We start from the raw sequence: 16781 nt of genomic DNA on the forward strand, positions 1-16781 counted from the left end.
GAGCCCTATCATCTCTCCTCTCTCAAACGTGAATCATCTTTCCAAGCTCTCTCATCTCCCCAGTCACCAAACTCCGTTTACCTTTCCTCTTTTCCATCAATGGTCTTTCTTTGTTGTGAGGTTGATTTAAGCCTCTTTCTTTTTTCTTTTTTTTCTTTTTTCTTTTGGCATTATAATTTATAACAAAGTGCTTGGTTTTGATGTTGTTTTCATACTTGATAATTAATTTCATATTATTTTATGTTTAAATTGTTTATTTTTGTATGTATAAGCATTTTAAATTTTTAGATCAAATTCTTGGGACTATGAACAGTAATTCGAGAGTTATTTCTCCTTGTGAGTGTGCTACATGTTTGATTTAATATATATATATATATATATATATATATATTTGCATAAAAAAATGTATTGTTGTTAATTTATTATGTTCTAATTGTAGTGTAAAATTATTTCAATATAAATTGTGGAAAGATGAGTGAACTAAAACCTAGATTAAAATCTTAGACTTTTGATGTTTGCCATCTTGCAAACTAGCTACTGTGTAATTACATTGTTATTCTTTGTTCTTTATTTTTTTAGTTTTTTGTGTTTTGTAATTAATTAAGTATTTTACATGTTAGATGGATTTCTTGTCGACTCCAATTGATATTGATTCAAATAAACCAACCATCAACTTAGGAGATGATTTGAGAGAGACCCAAACATTAAGCCCCCTAGATCCCCTACTAGTAGTACTTGTCCACTTCCTAAGAAGAGAAAGGAAAATGACCCATCGGTTGTTTGAGACCATTTTATGAAGATTGGAGGTTGTCCTGTAGATGATCCTAAGGCTAAGTGTAATTATTGTGGCAAGATGTACGCTTGCCACTCAAATAGAAATGAGATTTCAATCATGTAAAACCATTTGCCTTCGTATTCAAATAATTTTCAAAAACGTAGATTTTTGGATATGCACCAAAACATATTGGTGTTTGAGGCAATACTCGTATTGGGAGTTGGATACGGGTGTTGTAGAAAATGATGGTAATACGATAAGGAATCTTGTAACCCACAAGTATAATAAAAAGGTTGTGAGGTTGCTGATTGCATAAATGGTAAAAATTATTAAAGGATAAGGGTTTAGGAAGATGTATCGGTCTCATGAGCCTCGGTTTAAAGTGTCATGTTACTTCACAGTTGCAAGTGATTGTATAAAATTATTTTAGGAAAAGGAAAGCTAAAAAAGTTGTTTATAGATGACGCGTGAAGATTTCATAGACTACCAATATAGACATAAGTATAAAATCTTAATTATATGTATCTAACTACACAATACATTGGTAGGGCCTGAAAATTGAAAAAGAAAGAATAATTACTTCTTGTTTAGTCCCTAATCATCAAGGTGATATTATTTGAAGATATATTAAATCATGCTTCCTTGATTGAGGCATGGATAAAATATTTACTATAATTGTTGATCATGCAAGCTCAAATGATACTATAATTTCATATTTGAAATATTTTTTGTAAAGGAATGTGTTGAGGGGAAAATATATGCACATGAAATGTTGTGCTCATATTTCTAACCTTATTGTGAATGAGGGTTTTATGAGTGGTACAAAACATCTTTCACCATGGAATTTACAACTACCAAAATAGAGGTAGAACAGTATTTATCAGATGGTTGTGAGACACTCAACCCATATTTTGACTTGTTAATCTGGTGAAAAATTAATGAGCTTAACTATCCTATACTTGTGAATATTGCATGAGAGTTTGAGACTTGTTGATCATGCATGTTTCTACGATTGCATCCGAGTCAGTATTTAGTATGAGAGGTTGTGTACTTAATTCTTTCTGGAGTTCGTTAGCTCCAATAACCATTGAGGGACTTATTTTTGCACAAAATTGGTTGAGACATATGTCAACGCTGATTGATATTTGAGAGTTAATAAATAATGTGGAGAGTTTCGTGATAGAATCGGGTGATGTTTTGATCATTCAGTATTTATTTACTTTTATAATCATTTTAATATGAGTAATTCTACTCGTAGGCCAGTCAGACCACATACACCACACACTAATGATGTGGCAGACTCGATCTATTTGAAAAAACAGTCTACCCTAAGTCGAGTTGTGCCTTCCATCTTCTTCCCCCCCTTCTCTTTCTTCCATTCTTTTTTAGATTTTTTCCTCCCTCTGCTGTAGATTGTGTTCCCCCTACACTTCGTCTGCCAAATCCCTCTCCCCCCTTCCCAAAACCAAATTCCTCTCTCCTGTCGACACCCCTAGTGAAAAAACTTAAGAGGACTGAAAAACCCCCCTCAAAATCCCTCCCTCCATCCCTCTGCCAAATCCCTCTTCCCCTCTACACTCCTCAAGAAAATTCTTAAGATATCTAAGAAAATCTCCAAGCTTCTATTTTGAACATCTATAAATCATGAAAAAAACTAGAGCCTCTTGATCTATGAGCTGAGAATTGATAAGAAGAGAATGAGACTACATAGGACCCTCCTTTTTTTTTTTTTTTTGTTGGTTAAGGAATTTGAGAGTCATAATCTAACTCTTTCTTTCTTGTAAAAAAAAAAAAAATCCTTAAATGGGGTTCGTCGTTGAAAGGAATTTAAGAGTCATAATCTAGCTCCAGAGTTGTTCCTAGTGGAGATCGAAGAAAATCAGCGGAAGTGTCTCGATTGAAATGGGTCTGGGGTTCGTTGTTGGCGTCTTCGACCATCCAATATAGGGGTTTGTTGAAGATTACGGAGGAAGATTTTTCAGGACCTCCGATGAACGTGGTTGCTGAGCTGCTTCTTAGGCTAGTGTTTTGTATGTGGGCGGGGCTAATTCCAAAGAAAATAGGATTGTTTCTTTACCAGTCAATTTGGACTTCATGAGTTTCAACAATCGAGGCAAAGTATTTCCTATGGAAATAAACAAAACTTTGCCATACAAATATTTTATTTTCCCCCTTGTTTTGGTTGTTTCTTAAGATTTCATTGTATCAATTTACTTTTGCAATCTATTACAGAACTACTTATTACTTTTGACAACCTAGGTTTGGTCATTCTGGAAATATCTTTTGTAATCTCGTTGGATTTTGTTGGGGGTTGCATCACATGAAGGTTAAAAATGCTTGTAGAAATTGAATGAATGACAATGAGGGACAAATAGACAGCTCAAAAAAAAAAAAAAAAAAAAAAGGGCTTTGATTGTGAAGTCCAGGGAGATTGAGAATGCCCCTGCATAGTAGTCTTAGACATAGTGAAATGTTGAACCATAAACGAAGATAAAAGGTATAAAATTTCTTTTTTGGTTTCCTTTGAAGTGGAAGATGACATTTTGATGGAATTGCAAGATTTTGTTTTTTGAGAAATTTTTTTATTGAAGTTTTTTAGGGAGAGAGAGAGATATTGCCATAGAGAGAGAATCATGGTATAAAAAGATGATCTGAAATGCAGCAGTAGCACAACAGAAGGAGAATGTAGTTGTCGACGGTGAAAGGCTGTGGCAGATGATGGGCGGACGAAGTTGGAGGGAGAACGTCTTTCTCTCATAAATTTGAATAGAGAATTTGATTTGGGAAAATAGTGATTTGGGGAGTAAAATGCAAGGGAGTAAAAAAATAAAACAAATCCACATTATCGGTGTGTGGTGTTGGTGAAATAAGGGGCTTAAGAGTAGACTTACTCTTTTAATATTTTCATCATCTGAATTCATTAATATTTAATGTTTAAATGTTATTAATGTTTATATATAAAGTTGAAAGCATAATCAAGTATCACAACTATTGAAGATTGAAGACTGAAGTAGCAAGCTTGAAGATCATTGATGACACAAATTGTTGCCATTTATTTATCTTTTTTTTTAGTTGCATTGTTGCTCAGGATAATTTGTTTTTATATTTAATGTATATTAAACATGTAGTGGAATTTCTTTTATATATTTAATATGTATTAAACATCTAGTGGAGTTGTTTTTATTTATTTTTAGTTATCTAGTGAGTATTAAAGTAGTATAGACTTAGTACTTACACAATCATGACATCACTATTTTACTATTGATAATTTATTTTTTTAACTTAACATTACAAATGATATTAAAATTAAAACAAAAGTTGAATATTTAAAATAGGTTTTAAAAACTCGACCCAAAATGATTTCGAATTGGATAAAAAAAGGTCAAGAGATGGCCCAATAAAAGGGCCCAAACTAACCAAAAACCGTTAAATCGGTCAGTTTTCCCCCTTTCCATTGGCCGGTTCAATTAGTTTTGAGCTTTTGGTAGCATAAATTATCTGGTCAAGTCAATATAGTTTTCAAGCAGAAACCAAACCAATTGGTTCGATTTTCACCCCTACTTCTATTACTCGACTCTCTTATCGCATGCATGGGATCCCCATCCCTTGGCTCCACGTATCTGTAACATCATACACCAAGTATGTATAAAAAAAAAAAATCATACACCAAGTTTGTACATGTATTCACAACAATTAAAATATTTTTAGTAGCCATGAGATTGTAATTTTTTTAGACATTTGTTTTTAATTTTATATTTCCCCAATTGTACGGAACTCAAAATCTTTTTCAAGTGGTGGACGCAAGATGAAAGACGAGGTAGATGCCTTTGTGAGATCAGTTTTCCCATATCAAGAAACCCAAGCTTGAGAAAATGACTCCCAACTGTACATAAAACAAAAACAAAACAAAAAATATATTTCAGATGGGGGAATTGTTTTTGCTAGGCGATGCTTCATGCATGCATGCACGCATTTATATATGATAAGAGCATATGACAAAAGATTGTAAATTTAAAATTAGATGTCAGTAGGCTATTCCAATTCAAACGCGATGGAGAGTGAGGTTTCAAAATTTTAAAGTACAACTTTGGAGTTATCTTTTTAGATCTTATCCAATTCCATATTCCTCGTATATAAAAAATGTTTAGAAATATAGCTTTGAATTTGTTGTCGGATAATTATTTGGTGAAAAATGATATTTGTAGTCATAAAATGACAACTTCTACATACTCTTTTTAAAAAAATGAGTAAATATAGGATCCACATGAAAAAAATTTAATTTTTTAATAGTAGACCCCACTCTTTTTCAAAAAAAATACGTGACGCTACAACCCATTATTGTATCTAGTATTACTCTTACATAAATAATTTCTATTACATGACATGTTCTGATAGGATTAGAATATTATGCCGTTGATATTTTGAGAGTGCCTAATAATTTTCCTTTTTTTATGTGCTATACCGAATGCATTTGTCCAAGTTTTACCTAGATTGAGAATATGGGTAAGGTGAAGTTCAATATTATTGTTCACTACATAAGAGCTTGGGGTGATAAATTCATTTGGGATGGTTATACAACTTGCTTTTTTATCCCATTCTTGCGAACATATGGGATAAGCTGCAAATGGCTTCTTTTGCATAAAGAGCATGCATCAATGGAATTTAGGTGTTAATTTCGGCTCCAAAGCCCATATCAATTGAGCCCATTTAGTATGTTCAAGGAGACAAGGACTCTGTGTAGGTGATCCCTAAGTCTATATCCCTTTAAAAGATCATGGTTGCCAAGATTCATTATTTTACACCAACTTAAATGGGTAATATTTAGTGTTATTGGGTTTAAATCTAAATGAGTTAATTGCATGTTAATTCGTGATATAAGTAAATTTTTTTTGAGAAAAATTGTCATCGTTCATTCATCAGAGAAATTTATATTTATAACTAGATACATTCTAGAATATCTCTATATTAAACATGACATCATAAATCAAAATAATGCATTTAGAACTCTACAGTATACTATTTCCTTTTGTGACTAGTCTGGTTTTCACAATTGTTGATATTCTCTACAGACAAACGTCTAAGAGATAAATAATTGACCAGCATATGTTGAAGTTCTTTTTTTTTTCTTCTTATTTTTGTTTATTTATAAAACGTTTATCGATGTTTAATCTAATTTTAATTGTAGATGCAATGAAAATTCAAGGTATATTTGTAAATTATGGTTGTTGATACTAATTCTGTCATGAATCTAAGGATGTGTGATATGCATACTTGATATAATCTATGCTTGTAAGATTTGAAATCGATGAATCATTTGGGTCGATTGAATCAATGTCAACACATTCAAAACGCATTGAAGCAAGTTATATTCAATTCACTCCAACACAATTGAATTATTAAGCGAGTTATGTGAGTGAGACGACTTGTTTATTTAACGAAGATTAATGTCCAAGTGGAGGACTTTAACTAGTTTTAATTAAGTAAATCAAGTAAGTACTAAACCATATACATGATTCAATAGTTAATGAACTCAAGTTACTCAACCATCAACCTAAATTACCATCGCTCAATTATCGATTTAAGAATGCTAATGTAAACTTTTTATCTTATGGAAAAAAATATAAAGAAAAATTTATGTATCGATACAAGAGTGGAAATAGAAATTTTCATCTAAGAGGAGATCTCACATAATCACAGATGAGATGTTGCTCTCATCATATCACATAAAAGAAATGGTATTTACAGTTCTAAGATATGTAAATTAGAAAAAAAAATATTATTTTTAATGGTAGAGTCCAATTTTTTTAAAGGAAGTATACGAGACTTGCACATTCTAAAACTATATCTAACATTACTCATCATAAAATATCATATCACTAAAATTGCATACCTAACTACCAATTTATCATGACATATTTTGTAATAGGGTGGGAAGATAAACTACAAATAATTACTCTCTCTTGTAAGCAACCCAACATATATTTAATTATTATGTTTAATTTCCTTATTTTAATGACAAAATTTAAAAAAAGAAATTATTTCTTTAAATGTTCCCTTCAAATATTACTAAGAAATTTGAAAACACCTGTATCTCTTTTTTAATTCTAGAAAAAAAAAAATTGTAGAAATAATCCTCATTATAAAAATGTGAAAAGAGATGTCCCATCTATTTGTGACCACACATGAGCATCCATGACTTCTCTGCATTTATTTATCCTTATAATGTCATTGTGATATGCAAACATGAAGAAAAGTTAAAAATAAATCTTTTTTCTTGATAAAGGCATACTAAGAGCATCTGTGTCCCCAATTGAAAAATGACTCGTGAAAAATAACATCTTGGCCTATTTATTCAAAGTCCAATAAACAGCATCCAATGCTGAAGAATCTATGAAATTATATTATGGGATAGGGCTTTCCTTCCCACATGAGATTTTGATAACTTCCATCATATTTAAATAAAGAAAAATACTTTAACCACAAAATAATTACATAAAAATAAACTTACAAATTGATGTGATTTGATGTGGTACGTTAGAATGTAAACTTATTTTTACAATAAAATAGATCTAACGGATTCTATAAAACCACAAAAGTTTATAGGTTTACTTTGTATAATCTCTTTATGTCTGTAACAATTCTCTTAAATAAATAATATAATTTACTTCCAACAATTATAAGTCACGAGATTAAATCCAAAAGAACAAAGCTTTAAATTTAAGAGGAGGGGATGCCATAAACATCAACAATTAATAAATAATTTTAGATACAGTCTTAAAATATCCAAATCTCGTACACTCCCTTTAAAAAATACGAGCCTACTATTTAAAAGTGATATTTTTCACATGGGTAAAAAATTCACTCACTTTTTTCAAAGAAAGTGTGTAAAACTTGCACTCTAAGATTGTATAAATAATTTCCATAATTAATCAATCAATAATCAATATTATTAATTTTTTATATACATTTGAGGGATTGGGGATTCGAAGTAGAGCTAGAACAAGTTTCATACTATTCTATGGTTGTATTACTTATTTGTGGGATCTTATTTTAAATGAAAACTTGACCATTTGACAGAAGAGTTTTCTATTTTTAATGTATATATATATATTTTTTCCTGTCTTAGTTCCAATAATGCAATAAACAAATCAGAACGAATTGAATACTTGTAGCATGAATTATTTATCTTCTACAAATCCTCTGTGATTGAGTAAATGGCATTTTCATATCATTGTACAAATCTTTTGTTTATACAATAAAAGGACAACATCCAAGAAAAAAAAGGGAAAGGTGACAGTTCATTGCATGCTTGGTGGTCCTTCATGGGCCATTTCTTAATTGGAATTTTCCTAGAAATCTTGTGTCCCTGTCAATTGTCGTTCTTTTGGATGGGATCCTATGCAGGCTAGGTTTATCGTGTGGGACCCCAAATAATTTAATAAAAACAGAACACAACTTTTTATTTTTTTTATCACGTAAAGGAAGATATAAAAATAATTTTTTAATAATAAATTCCCACCTTTTTTAAAAAAAAAATTGTAGAATTTACAACTGGAAAAATCAAGTTTTTTAGCTTAAATCTAAGAAAATTCTTTGATGTTGGAGCCGATCTGCTTATCCTAAAACTTGAAAGAACAAAGGCTATGGTCAAATGAGTTTGGTTAGAAAGCTCTTTATTCCCTGAACCAGTGAACCATTTACAAGTGCCACTCTCCAGGCAGGAAAAGAAGCACGGCAAGAGCTAGAAATATTGCATACATTTCTTCAGACTTTTTCTATATTCTTCCTTGCTACTTTTTTTTACATAATCATGGCAAAGCCAAAAAGAACAAACTAGACACCTAGAAATCCTTCTTCTAAACCCATGATCACTCTATGTTTTTGTTCCACATGTGTGCTTGCAGCTCTCTTTTTTAAGACTTTTTTTGTCAGATGAGAAGGCAAGGCTCTGGGTGTTGCTTGAGCTGCTGTTTGGACCAGTAAGCATGGGCAGTTAAGACCCTGTCCAAGAGCTCCTGGGGAACAGGCTCGCCCCTCCTCTGCTGAGGAGATATTCTCGCTGTGTGTACCAGTGTTTTCCACTTATCCTGCACACCCAAACTCACATCAAACCACATTCCAACACTTAAAGCTAACTGCTCTTTTTAATTTTTTCTTTTCCCTTATATAACCAATCACAGAATGATTCATTTGGCAATATGATATGCAAGAAGAAACTGACAAAGTGTGAATTAGGTCATGTGATAAAGGGCATTCTGATATAAAATGATAGGAATGCGCGTTAGACAAGAGCAATCATGGAAGATTAGAATTAAGAGAGAAGTTGTCTCTCAGAAGGTAAAGCAACAGATGCTCATAAAGCTATAGACTATCTAATCATTTGCCCGAACAGATTATAGTACGTGCTCTGTGGGTGACCATGTCATAAAGTGAACGTTTTTTAATGTTAAAACAAGTAAAATACAACGATCATGAAACAAGCAAACATCCACATCGATGAGTTATAAATTCAACAAAGCAAAAATCCATTTGGGAAACATCCATAAATTTGAGTCAGCAAAATGAGTAAACTTCTTACTTCTGATGAGGTAATACATTCAAACAATTTTTCTTTTTTTTAAAAAGGTTGCTGTACTGGGATTTTTTTTTTTTTTTTTTTTTTTTTTTTTTCCCAGAAGGTAGCATAAAGAATCGTTACCTTCAAATCCACATAAGTTCGATGTTTTGCATTATCAAAAGCTCGTAGTTTAACGTCACGCCACCTGCAAATTTAGAAGACCATTAAAAACTAAATAATGCCACAAAAGGCTATGAGATAACCACAGAATCATTTGGGTCAAAATAACATCTCAGTTCCCAGCAACCAATAACAAGGCAGGAAAATACACACATCTACGAGCATACAAAACCACCTAAAGCGTGTTCACTAGGCAGGTCGGATCTCATTTAAGTAAAATCTGAGTCAGGCTCATGCATTGCCAACTGATAGTTAACGAATATGAATTCCTGGTGATTGAATCTCAAACAGCTGCTTATACTTCTTCGGTTGTATTGCACTCAATGTACCTTCCAGTTCCAAGTTTCTCAACAGCTTGAACAAGTGCTTCCACTTCGGCAACAGAAAAAGGTCGACGGATTCGACGCTGCGCAATCTCAGATTGCTTTGATCTTTGTTGAACTGGAACCACAGCTAATGCCTTGACATTAATTTCTGGTACAGCAACAAGAGCTTTAGAGTCTCTTGTACTTTTGTCAACTGGTGTGTGAGCAGGAGAAGGTGCTGAATCGTGATCACTTTCAATGAAGTTGCCTAAATCGGCCATGTAAAGCTCAGGAGAGGTATGGCAAGTGCCCTGATGAGCTCCAGCTGAATCCGATAGATAACTGAAAATTAAAATTGCAACCCAAGTGGAACTAATTATTCACATTGCTTGAATCTTACTGTCACAAATCGGTGGATTGTGGAACAAAAAAAAAAAGCTTTGAAATCAATATAACACCAAGTAATTCTTCATGAAAATAAGCAAGTATGATCACATCCAATTTGTTGCGAGCAACAAAAAATAGCACAAATCTCCAGGCACTGTGCTAACTAAATGAAGTAACAGGACATCTTGATTCGGGATGATAAACTAACTAACAAAATAAAGGTTTCCATTCACTTTTGACTCTCTCCTTCGGGAAAAGAATTCATACGGAATTTATTATACTTTGATCAAACACTATAGTCTCACTGCTAATTATACTTTGATCAAACATTTTAGTGCAACCAAATTTAAAATCAGCAAATGACTCAAGATTATGTTGAATACAACCAATTAGGAGGAACAACTAGAAGGCTAGATCATTGAGCGGAAGGGACTAAACAAGGACTAGTTCTATAAGTGAATTCACATTACCTGGTTAAAGGCTGAAGCATGTCACAAGGAAGCATATGGGAAGAATCTCTGGGACATAAAGGTTGGGGATTTTTTGAAGGGCTAGGCTCCAGGGCAAAACCCAAAGCATCCGGATGGTAATCATGAGAAATCCCTGTTTGCAGTAGAGTTTTATTGTCATCTCTAACCTTCTTTCCCCGAAGAAGTACACCAACATGTAACCCACCTCCAAGTATGGTAGTCACTGCCTTCATAACAGTCCTCTAAAGAACATTTACAGCACATATCAGAACGACACTGGAAACCAACTGCCCAATGCATGAGACCTATTACTCATATGATAATTATTACTCACATTAACCAATGTCCTAAATTAACGGTATGGTATATACACCTATATTTTCAACATATTAAAGGGCTTTGTTCTTTTCCTTTTCTTTTTTTAAAGACCATAATTATGGAGTACTTACAATATGTTGTTAACATTATCGAATTAAAAGTTCAAATACCTTCAAAGAACCAACTGTTGCACTTTCAGGCATTTCAATAAAAAGCTCTGGCACTCTGAAAGACTTAATCCTAAGCTTCACTGAGCAAAAGATAACACACCTCAGCTTAAGTACTTGATGTCAGAAACCAATAAGAAAAGAACATATATAAATCACTCTGTTAAATGTCTCATACCATAAGAATCCCTAGATAGAATTGATGGGTGTTGACCTACGGAGGATGATGATCCAATGGCTGCATAATGATTCAGATATTTAGGGAAATACAGGAGCAACAAATCCCACACACCAGAAAAATATTAATTTTTTTTTGATAGGTAGAAAAATATTAATTCAAATGGAAAAGCAAGAAATTCAGAAAGGACCTCCGTTCATCTCCATACATGAACCAGAAGCACCTCCCTCATGTGAATCAAATTTACCATCACAACTAATCCATCGGTCAGAATTTGAAACTGAGCTACACTCAAAAAATTTCCTCTTTTTGAAAGGAATATTCATTTGAGATCTTTGGCGTTTGTAATAACCCTTCCTATTGTGGCAAATGGACTTGAAATCCCCATCTGGAAACATTAAAACAATTTTGACTTAAAGGAACAGATCATAAAAGTCAACAACCTCATACATCAAACTACTGTGAATAAAAGCACCAACTTACCAAATATCGAGAGTGTCTCATCCTTCAATTTTGGAGATACCTTCCAATACTTTGAAGCTAAAATTTTCTTTATTCTTCGGTCTGCAATGCGTGATACTGGCCAAATAGACTTTTTTGTCATGTTAGGGCGAGTGCACCCAAAGGAGTTTTCGTCATCATCTCTACTACGTATTTTTACATCATCCCGACCTGCGGGAAAAGAGCTACGGGGAATGTGGTCCCCACACAAAGGCACCTTAACCTTACCATCTGAACTGACTAATTCAGGAGGTTTCCCATCCCAAAACTCAGGATCCTCCAAACTGCACGTATCAGCCCCAGTACCAATAGGCAACTTCCCATTCTTGTGCGGTAAATCTCTTGACATTATTTTAGATTCACAATCTAATGTACAATCCCCAGAATCCCTGTTACCAGAGATACCAAAATCTACTTTGCTAGCAAAGCTTTGAATGTCATCCTTGTTTTTTCCATTCACCAACCTCTCATCAACAAAGCTCTCTGAGGAATCGGTGGTTGCTACAGAAGCAAATCCTGAATGGCCGTTATTCTGTATTAGTGGGGATTCCTTGGAGAGATGCTTTTGATCATCAGCTTGTGGGACAGTCTCAGAGATTAAGACTCTCCCATCACCACTTCCTTGATTACTAGGTTCAATTTTAACTAGTTTATCTTCATTCTCCCATGTGTTTTTAACACATGCACACTGATCATTTTCCTTTGATGCATTGCTAGAAGTGGGTGAACTCTCTTTCTCAAGCAATATCTCACCAGCTAAAGTGGCTAATAAGTCAAATGCACCCATTTGATTATCTTCATCTCTCCTTCTGAACGTACCCCTCCTCTGAAAAAAAATCAAAAGATCAATCATATGGATCAGAATTGAAGAGAAAAGAGACCAAAGAAGTAAACAGATAAATTGCAACAATTGGCAACATGAGAAGAGCATAATATATTTACCCTAGCTGATCTGGTAGCTCGAGGCATGGGAGGCACCTGATAGCCATTGAATCCATAGTCTAACCTCTTATGCAACACCATATCTCAGAAGTCATAACAAAGAAGGATACGTCATAAACAAAGAAGCAGCTTTCATGCATCGATTTTCAACAAATCTGCACTTCTCCAGTCCATCAAGCTTGCATAATTGAAGATCAAACCTGATGATGGATGATCACATGGGATCAGTTTCATTATTTCATGTCTAGATTGAATGCCAGACCAATAGTGAAAGGATGATTGACACGTTCAAAGGTAGAGAACAAAGATATAGATCCAAAATGGGGGAAAACCCATATGCTGAACCAAAACATCATTCCTTCAATAGCTAAATGACTTCAAATATATCAAACCAATAGAAACCAGAAAAATATAGAAGGATGTTTCCCTAAACAAGCCAATGCATGTATTTGGTTGCACAAAATTGTATCTTGCATAAAAATCCAGTTTTTACCCAGCTTTCACGGTGTGATTGATTCTGCTATTTGCAGTCTACAAATATTTCCACTAGCCTGGGGGCCTCAGATTCCTTTCTTAGGCCCTGACGTCAGGCAACCCAACTCAAATCAATACAAGTTCCCAGAATTGGAAACGGGAAATTACTTTACGATTGTCAGGAAAAGAAGCAAAAGAGAAGAGCTAGCGGCAAAGGTACAATTCTATGACTGGCAACAGATCCACGCGATCGTGCAGACAACAACATGCACACAGAAATCCATGTCCATGATTCATGTAATAAACCAACAAAATGTAAAATTCCGCGACAAGTAAGAAATAAATCGTGTATGAAGAAGATAATAATAACATATAAGACGTATATACCAAACATCACGATTCAACTTAAAAAGAATGAAAATTAAACCCCTCAAAATTCCTTCTCAGTTTCTATAAATTCGAGACAGAAATATAAAAGATTTCCTTCTCACATCAGAGGAAAAGGGGATAAATTTTCAAAAAACAAAAAAGTGTCATAAACCACGACAAAACCCTGATGTCGAAGGCCTACGGGGAAAAGAAGAACTCAAACAAATAATTTGAGACGCAAGAAATAGATTGAATATAACTAAACCAAATAGAATTTCAAAAAATCTAAACCCCTCAAAAAGTTCGATCTTGTAGAAACAGTTAAACGATTTACCCAAAATAATTTTGAAAAAGATAACCGATCATTTCCGATGAAAGGTTGTAAATTTTCGAAAAAAAACGTTCGAAAAGATAAAGAACCCAACTCTCAGATCGAAACCATCAAATTCTGAACTGTGGACAAAAATAACTTGCACATTAATTAGCAAAAGGGTAAGGAAATTGAGAACAAAAGTCATAGAAGTGAAAACAACGAACCCATTTGACGGACAAATTTCAAGGGGAAAAAAATGAACTTCAGGTGCGTAAAAGACTTTCGAGGTTGAAGTGCGCGTCATCATAGAAGTTTCTTGTTCAATTTCGCATGAGTTCTTAGATATTAAACTCAATGTTCGAGAGAGCTAAGCTCGTCTTTACGATCAAACCCACAACAGACACCGAAATTTCAACAAATCCGTGAAACAAAATCCACGAAATTCGACATGCTCACCTCTAGACAACAATTTTCCTTTGAAGTTGAAAACTTTTTTCAGCGAAAAAACGAAACCCTGGCGAAACAACAGAGTTTTCAGGCGAATGGCGGATTCAACAATGAAATCGGATTTTTCTTTCCACCACACAAAACGATCCTACCCCATATTATCCCAGAAAACTCCGTTTCAAACGCTACCCATTATCTTTCTCTCCCTTCAAAACTCTCCCGCTCTCTCTCCCTCTTGTGATCACCAAAACCCTCTGAAAACCACCCAACTATTTTGGCTTAAACCCCAGCTCTTATACCATTGACCCCATTACCGGACCTATCGGTGATGGCCTATGGGCTTACTGGCTATAGCCGGTGATGGAAACCACCTAAAGACCGGTTCTCCGCGATTGGTTGACCCACACCCCACCCAGTGTTTTAAAGTTCTTCGAGATCTTGACACGTGTGGTAGCTTTTAAATCGTATAGCCGCGTGTCCTCCACACGATCGAGAAAAACGTTGGGTCACAAATAGAAGGAATATTCATTTTTTTAAACTGACAATAATTTGAATTTTGATTTCTAATTTTTCAGAAAATGGATTGAATGGTGTTTGGTCAACGGGAAAAAAGAAAAGGAAAAACTAGTGTCACAGAAATTTTGTACCGACAGTCTTTACCGAAATTTTTTTTAATTTTTTTTTAACTTAATGATTAAGTAGGTGTTTTTAAATAAATATTTGATTTTTTTATTTTTAAAAAATATTTTAAGATTTTAAAAAAATAGTAAAAGAAAAGGTGAAATAAAAAATAAAAAATAAAAATAAACGAATCGATAAAAAATTTCGGTAGAGATCTTATGTGGACGTAGCAATATCCAAAAGAAAATGCATCATTGTCTTTGATTTATAGGGAGATGGATAGCATGGCAAAGATTGATTGACAAGTATCCATAGCATAAAGAAAATTAAACCTACAAACATCCGGCAGAAAATAAAATAAGAAAAATAATATTTATAATTTTAAAATTTACAAGCATAGAATTTAAAAAAAGATAAAATATAGAATTTATGTGTAAAAATTATTCCTTTAATAATAAAACTCACTTTGTTCCAAATAATAAAACTCACTTTGTTTCAAAATGTATATATAGAACTTGCATAATTTAAAACTGTATATAGTACAACCGTTATTTTGCTATATATGCTTCTCATTAATTAGGTATGGGAAACGGGCTATATGGATTCAGAAACTATCTAATATAATCATTATAATTTTTTTAAATTTTCACATAAAATATAATAAACAATTTAATTTTTTCAAATCTTAAAATAATAATAAGTTAAAAAATAATATTTTATTCAACTTTTAACTTTTATCTAAAACTTTCTTATCTCAAATCTTAATATTCTTTTTAAATATATCTATGAATAAAGTAATATTACTCTTATTTTATGATTTGTAATGAGCATTAATTACAAAATCCGTATTTGGATTTTCACATGTTTATAAATCGAGGTCTAGATTTTTATTTACAGAAGGAAATTTCTAATGACATATCATTTAATGTGATCGATTAGAAAATTAAATTTTAATAAAAATTATACGAATTTAAATTTTAAATATAAAAATAATAATACAAATAAACAGATCGATATATAAATTTATTTGTACGTTACAAAACTTATGGCAAAATTGATGCATGAATTCTAAAAAGAGAAATGATTTTTACAGTCGTTTTGAAAAAAATGAATTAATATGAGACCTATATGAAAAAAAAATTATTTTTATAACTTTTTTTTATTCATTCCGTATAACCATAAAAAAAAATTATTTTTATAATTTTTATTTATTTATTCCGTACAGCTATTTGCATACCGATTACATTTATCGACTGCATCTAACAAAATCTTTCTAAAAAACCTCCCAACTAAATACCTTCGTCAAATTTCTATTAAAAATATTAACATATGATTGGCACGTGGCATGATTGACTGTTACGTGAGACCTGTATGCCACGTTTGACTCGTTTGAGGATAAAAAAATACCCATGTTGCATAAGATTCTTTTTTAATAATTAAGTAATATTTTGTATAATTATTTTTATATATTTTATTGATATGATTAATTGTATTAATTTTTTTATAATATATAATTAATCATGTCAATAGAATATATAAAAGAGTATATAAAAATAATTACATATAAAATTTTTATTAATCTTTTATTTAAAAATAAATTTTGTTACATACAGTTAATTTTATATAATTTTTATATATTTTATTAATGTGATTGAATAAAATAATTATTTTATATTAAAAAAATAATGTAATTAATTATAATATTTAAGTATATAAAAATATATAAAAATGTCTGTAAATAATAATTTTATATTTTAAAAGGGTTATGAAGAAATTT

At 32.4% G+C, this 16781-nt stretch overlaps 1 protein-coding gene across 6 annotated transcripts; it reads right to left on the minus strand.

Moving 5' to 3' along the window:
• Window positions 1-8431: 8431 nt before the first annotated feature.
• On the minus strand, window positions 8432-14658 carry LOC122294451 (telomere repeat-binding protein 5-like). Of its 6 annotated transcripts, none has more exons than XM_043103191.1 (10): window positions 14393-14658; window positions 12781-12980; window positions 11821-12664; window positions 11546-11725; window positions 11338-11397; window positions 11163-11242; window positions 10675-10916; window positions 9842-10159; window positions 9474-9537; window positions 8432-8862 (listed from the first exon to the last, which is right to left on the minus strand). In XM_043103191.1, exons 2-10 carry the CDS (start codon window positions 12859-12861, stop codon window positions 8704-8706), a joined length of 2028 nt encoding a protein of 675 aa, XP_042959125.1. In that variant the 5' UTR covers window positions 12862-12980; window positions 14393-14658; the 3' UTR covers window positions 8432-8703. The 6 variants fall into 6 exon arrangements, 4 of the variants coding, with proteins under 4 accessions (XP_042959125.1, XP_042959126.1, XP_042959123.1 ...); XM_043103192.1 differs by having other exon boundaries at window positions 11585-11725; window positions 14393-14657; XM_043103189.1 differs by having other exon boundaries at window positions 11528-11725; window positions 14393-14657.
• Window positions 14659-16781: the final 2123 nt, after the last annotated feature.

Source organism: Carya illinoinensis, chromosome 14 (genome assembly GCF_018687715.1).
Source record: "Carya illinoinensis cultivar Pawnee chromosome 14, C.illinoinensisPawnee_v1, whole genome shotgun sequence".
In the NCBI taxonomy this organism is placed as follows: Eukaryota; Viridiplantae; Streptophyta; class Magnoliopsida; order Fagales; family Juglandaceae; genus Carya; species Carya illinoinensis.

Excerpts from the sequence above, each read along its gene's own strand:
- LOC122294451 (XM_043103189.1), bottom strand. The coding sequence starts at position 12,861 with ATGGTGTTGCATAAGAGGTTAGACTATGGATTCAATGGCTATCAGGTG. Across the intron at positions 11,243-11,337 it reads TCTATCTAGGGATTCTTATG|TGAAGCTTAGGATTAAGTCT; the intron begins GTATGAGACATT and ends TCTTTTGCTCAG. Across the intron at positions 8,863-9,473 it reads GAACTTATGTGGATTTGAAG|GATAAGTGGAAAACACTGGT; the intron begins GTAACGATTCTT and ends TTGGGTGTGCAG.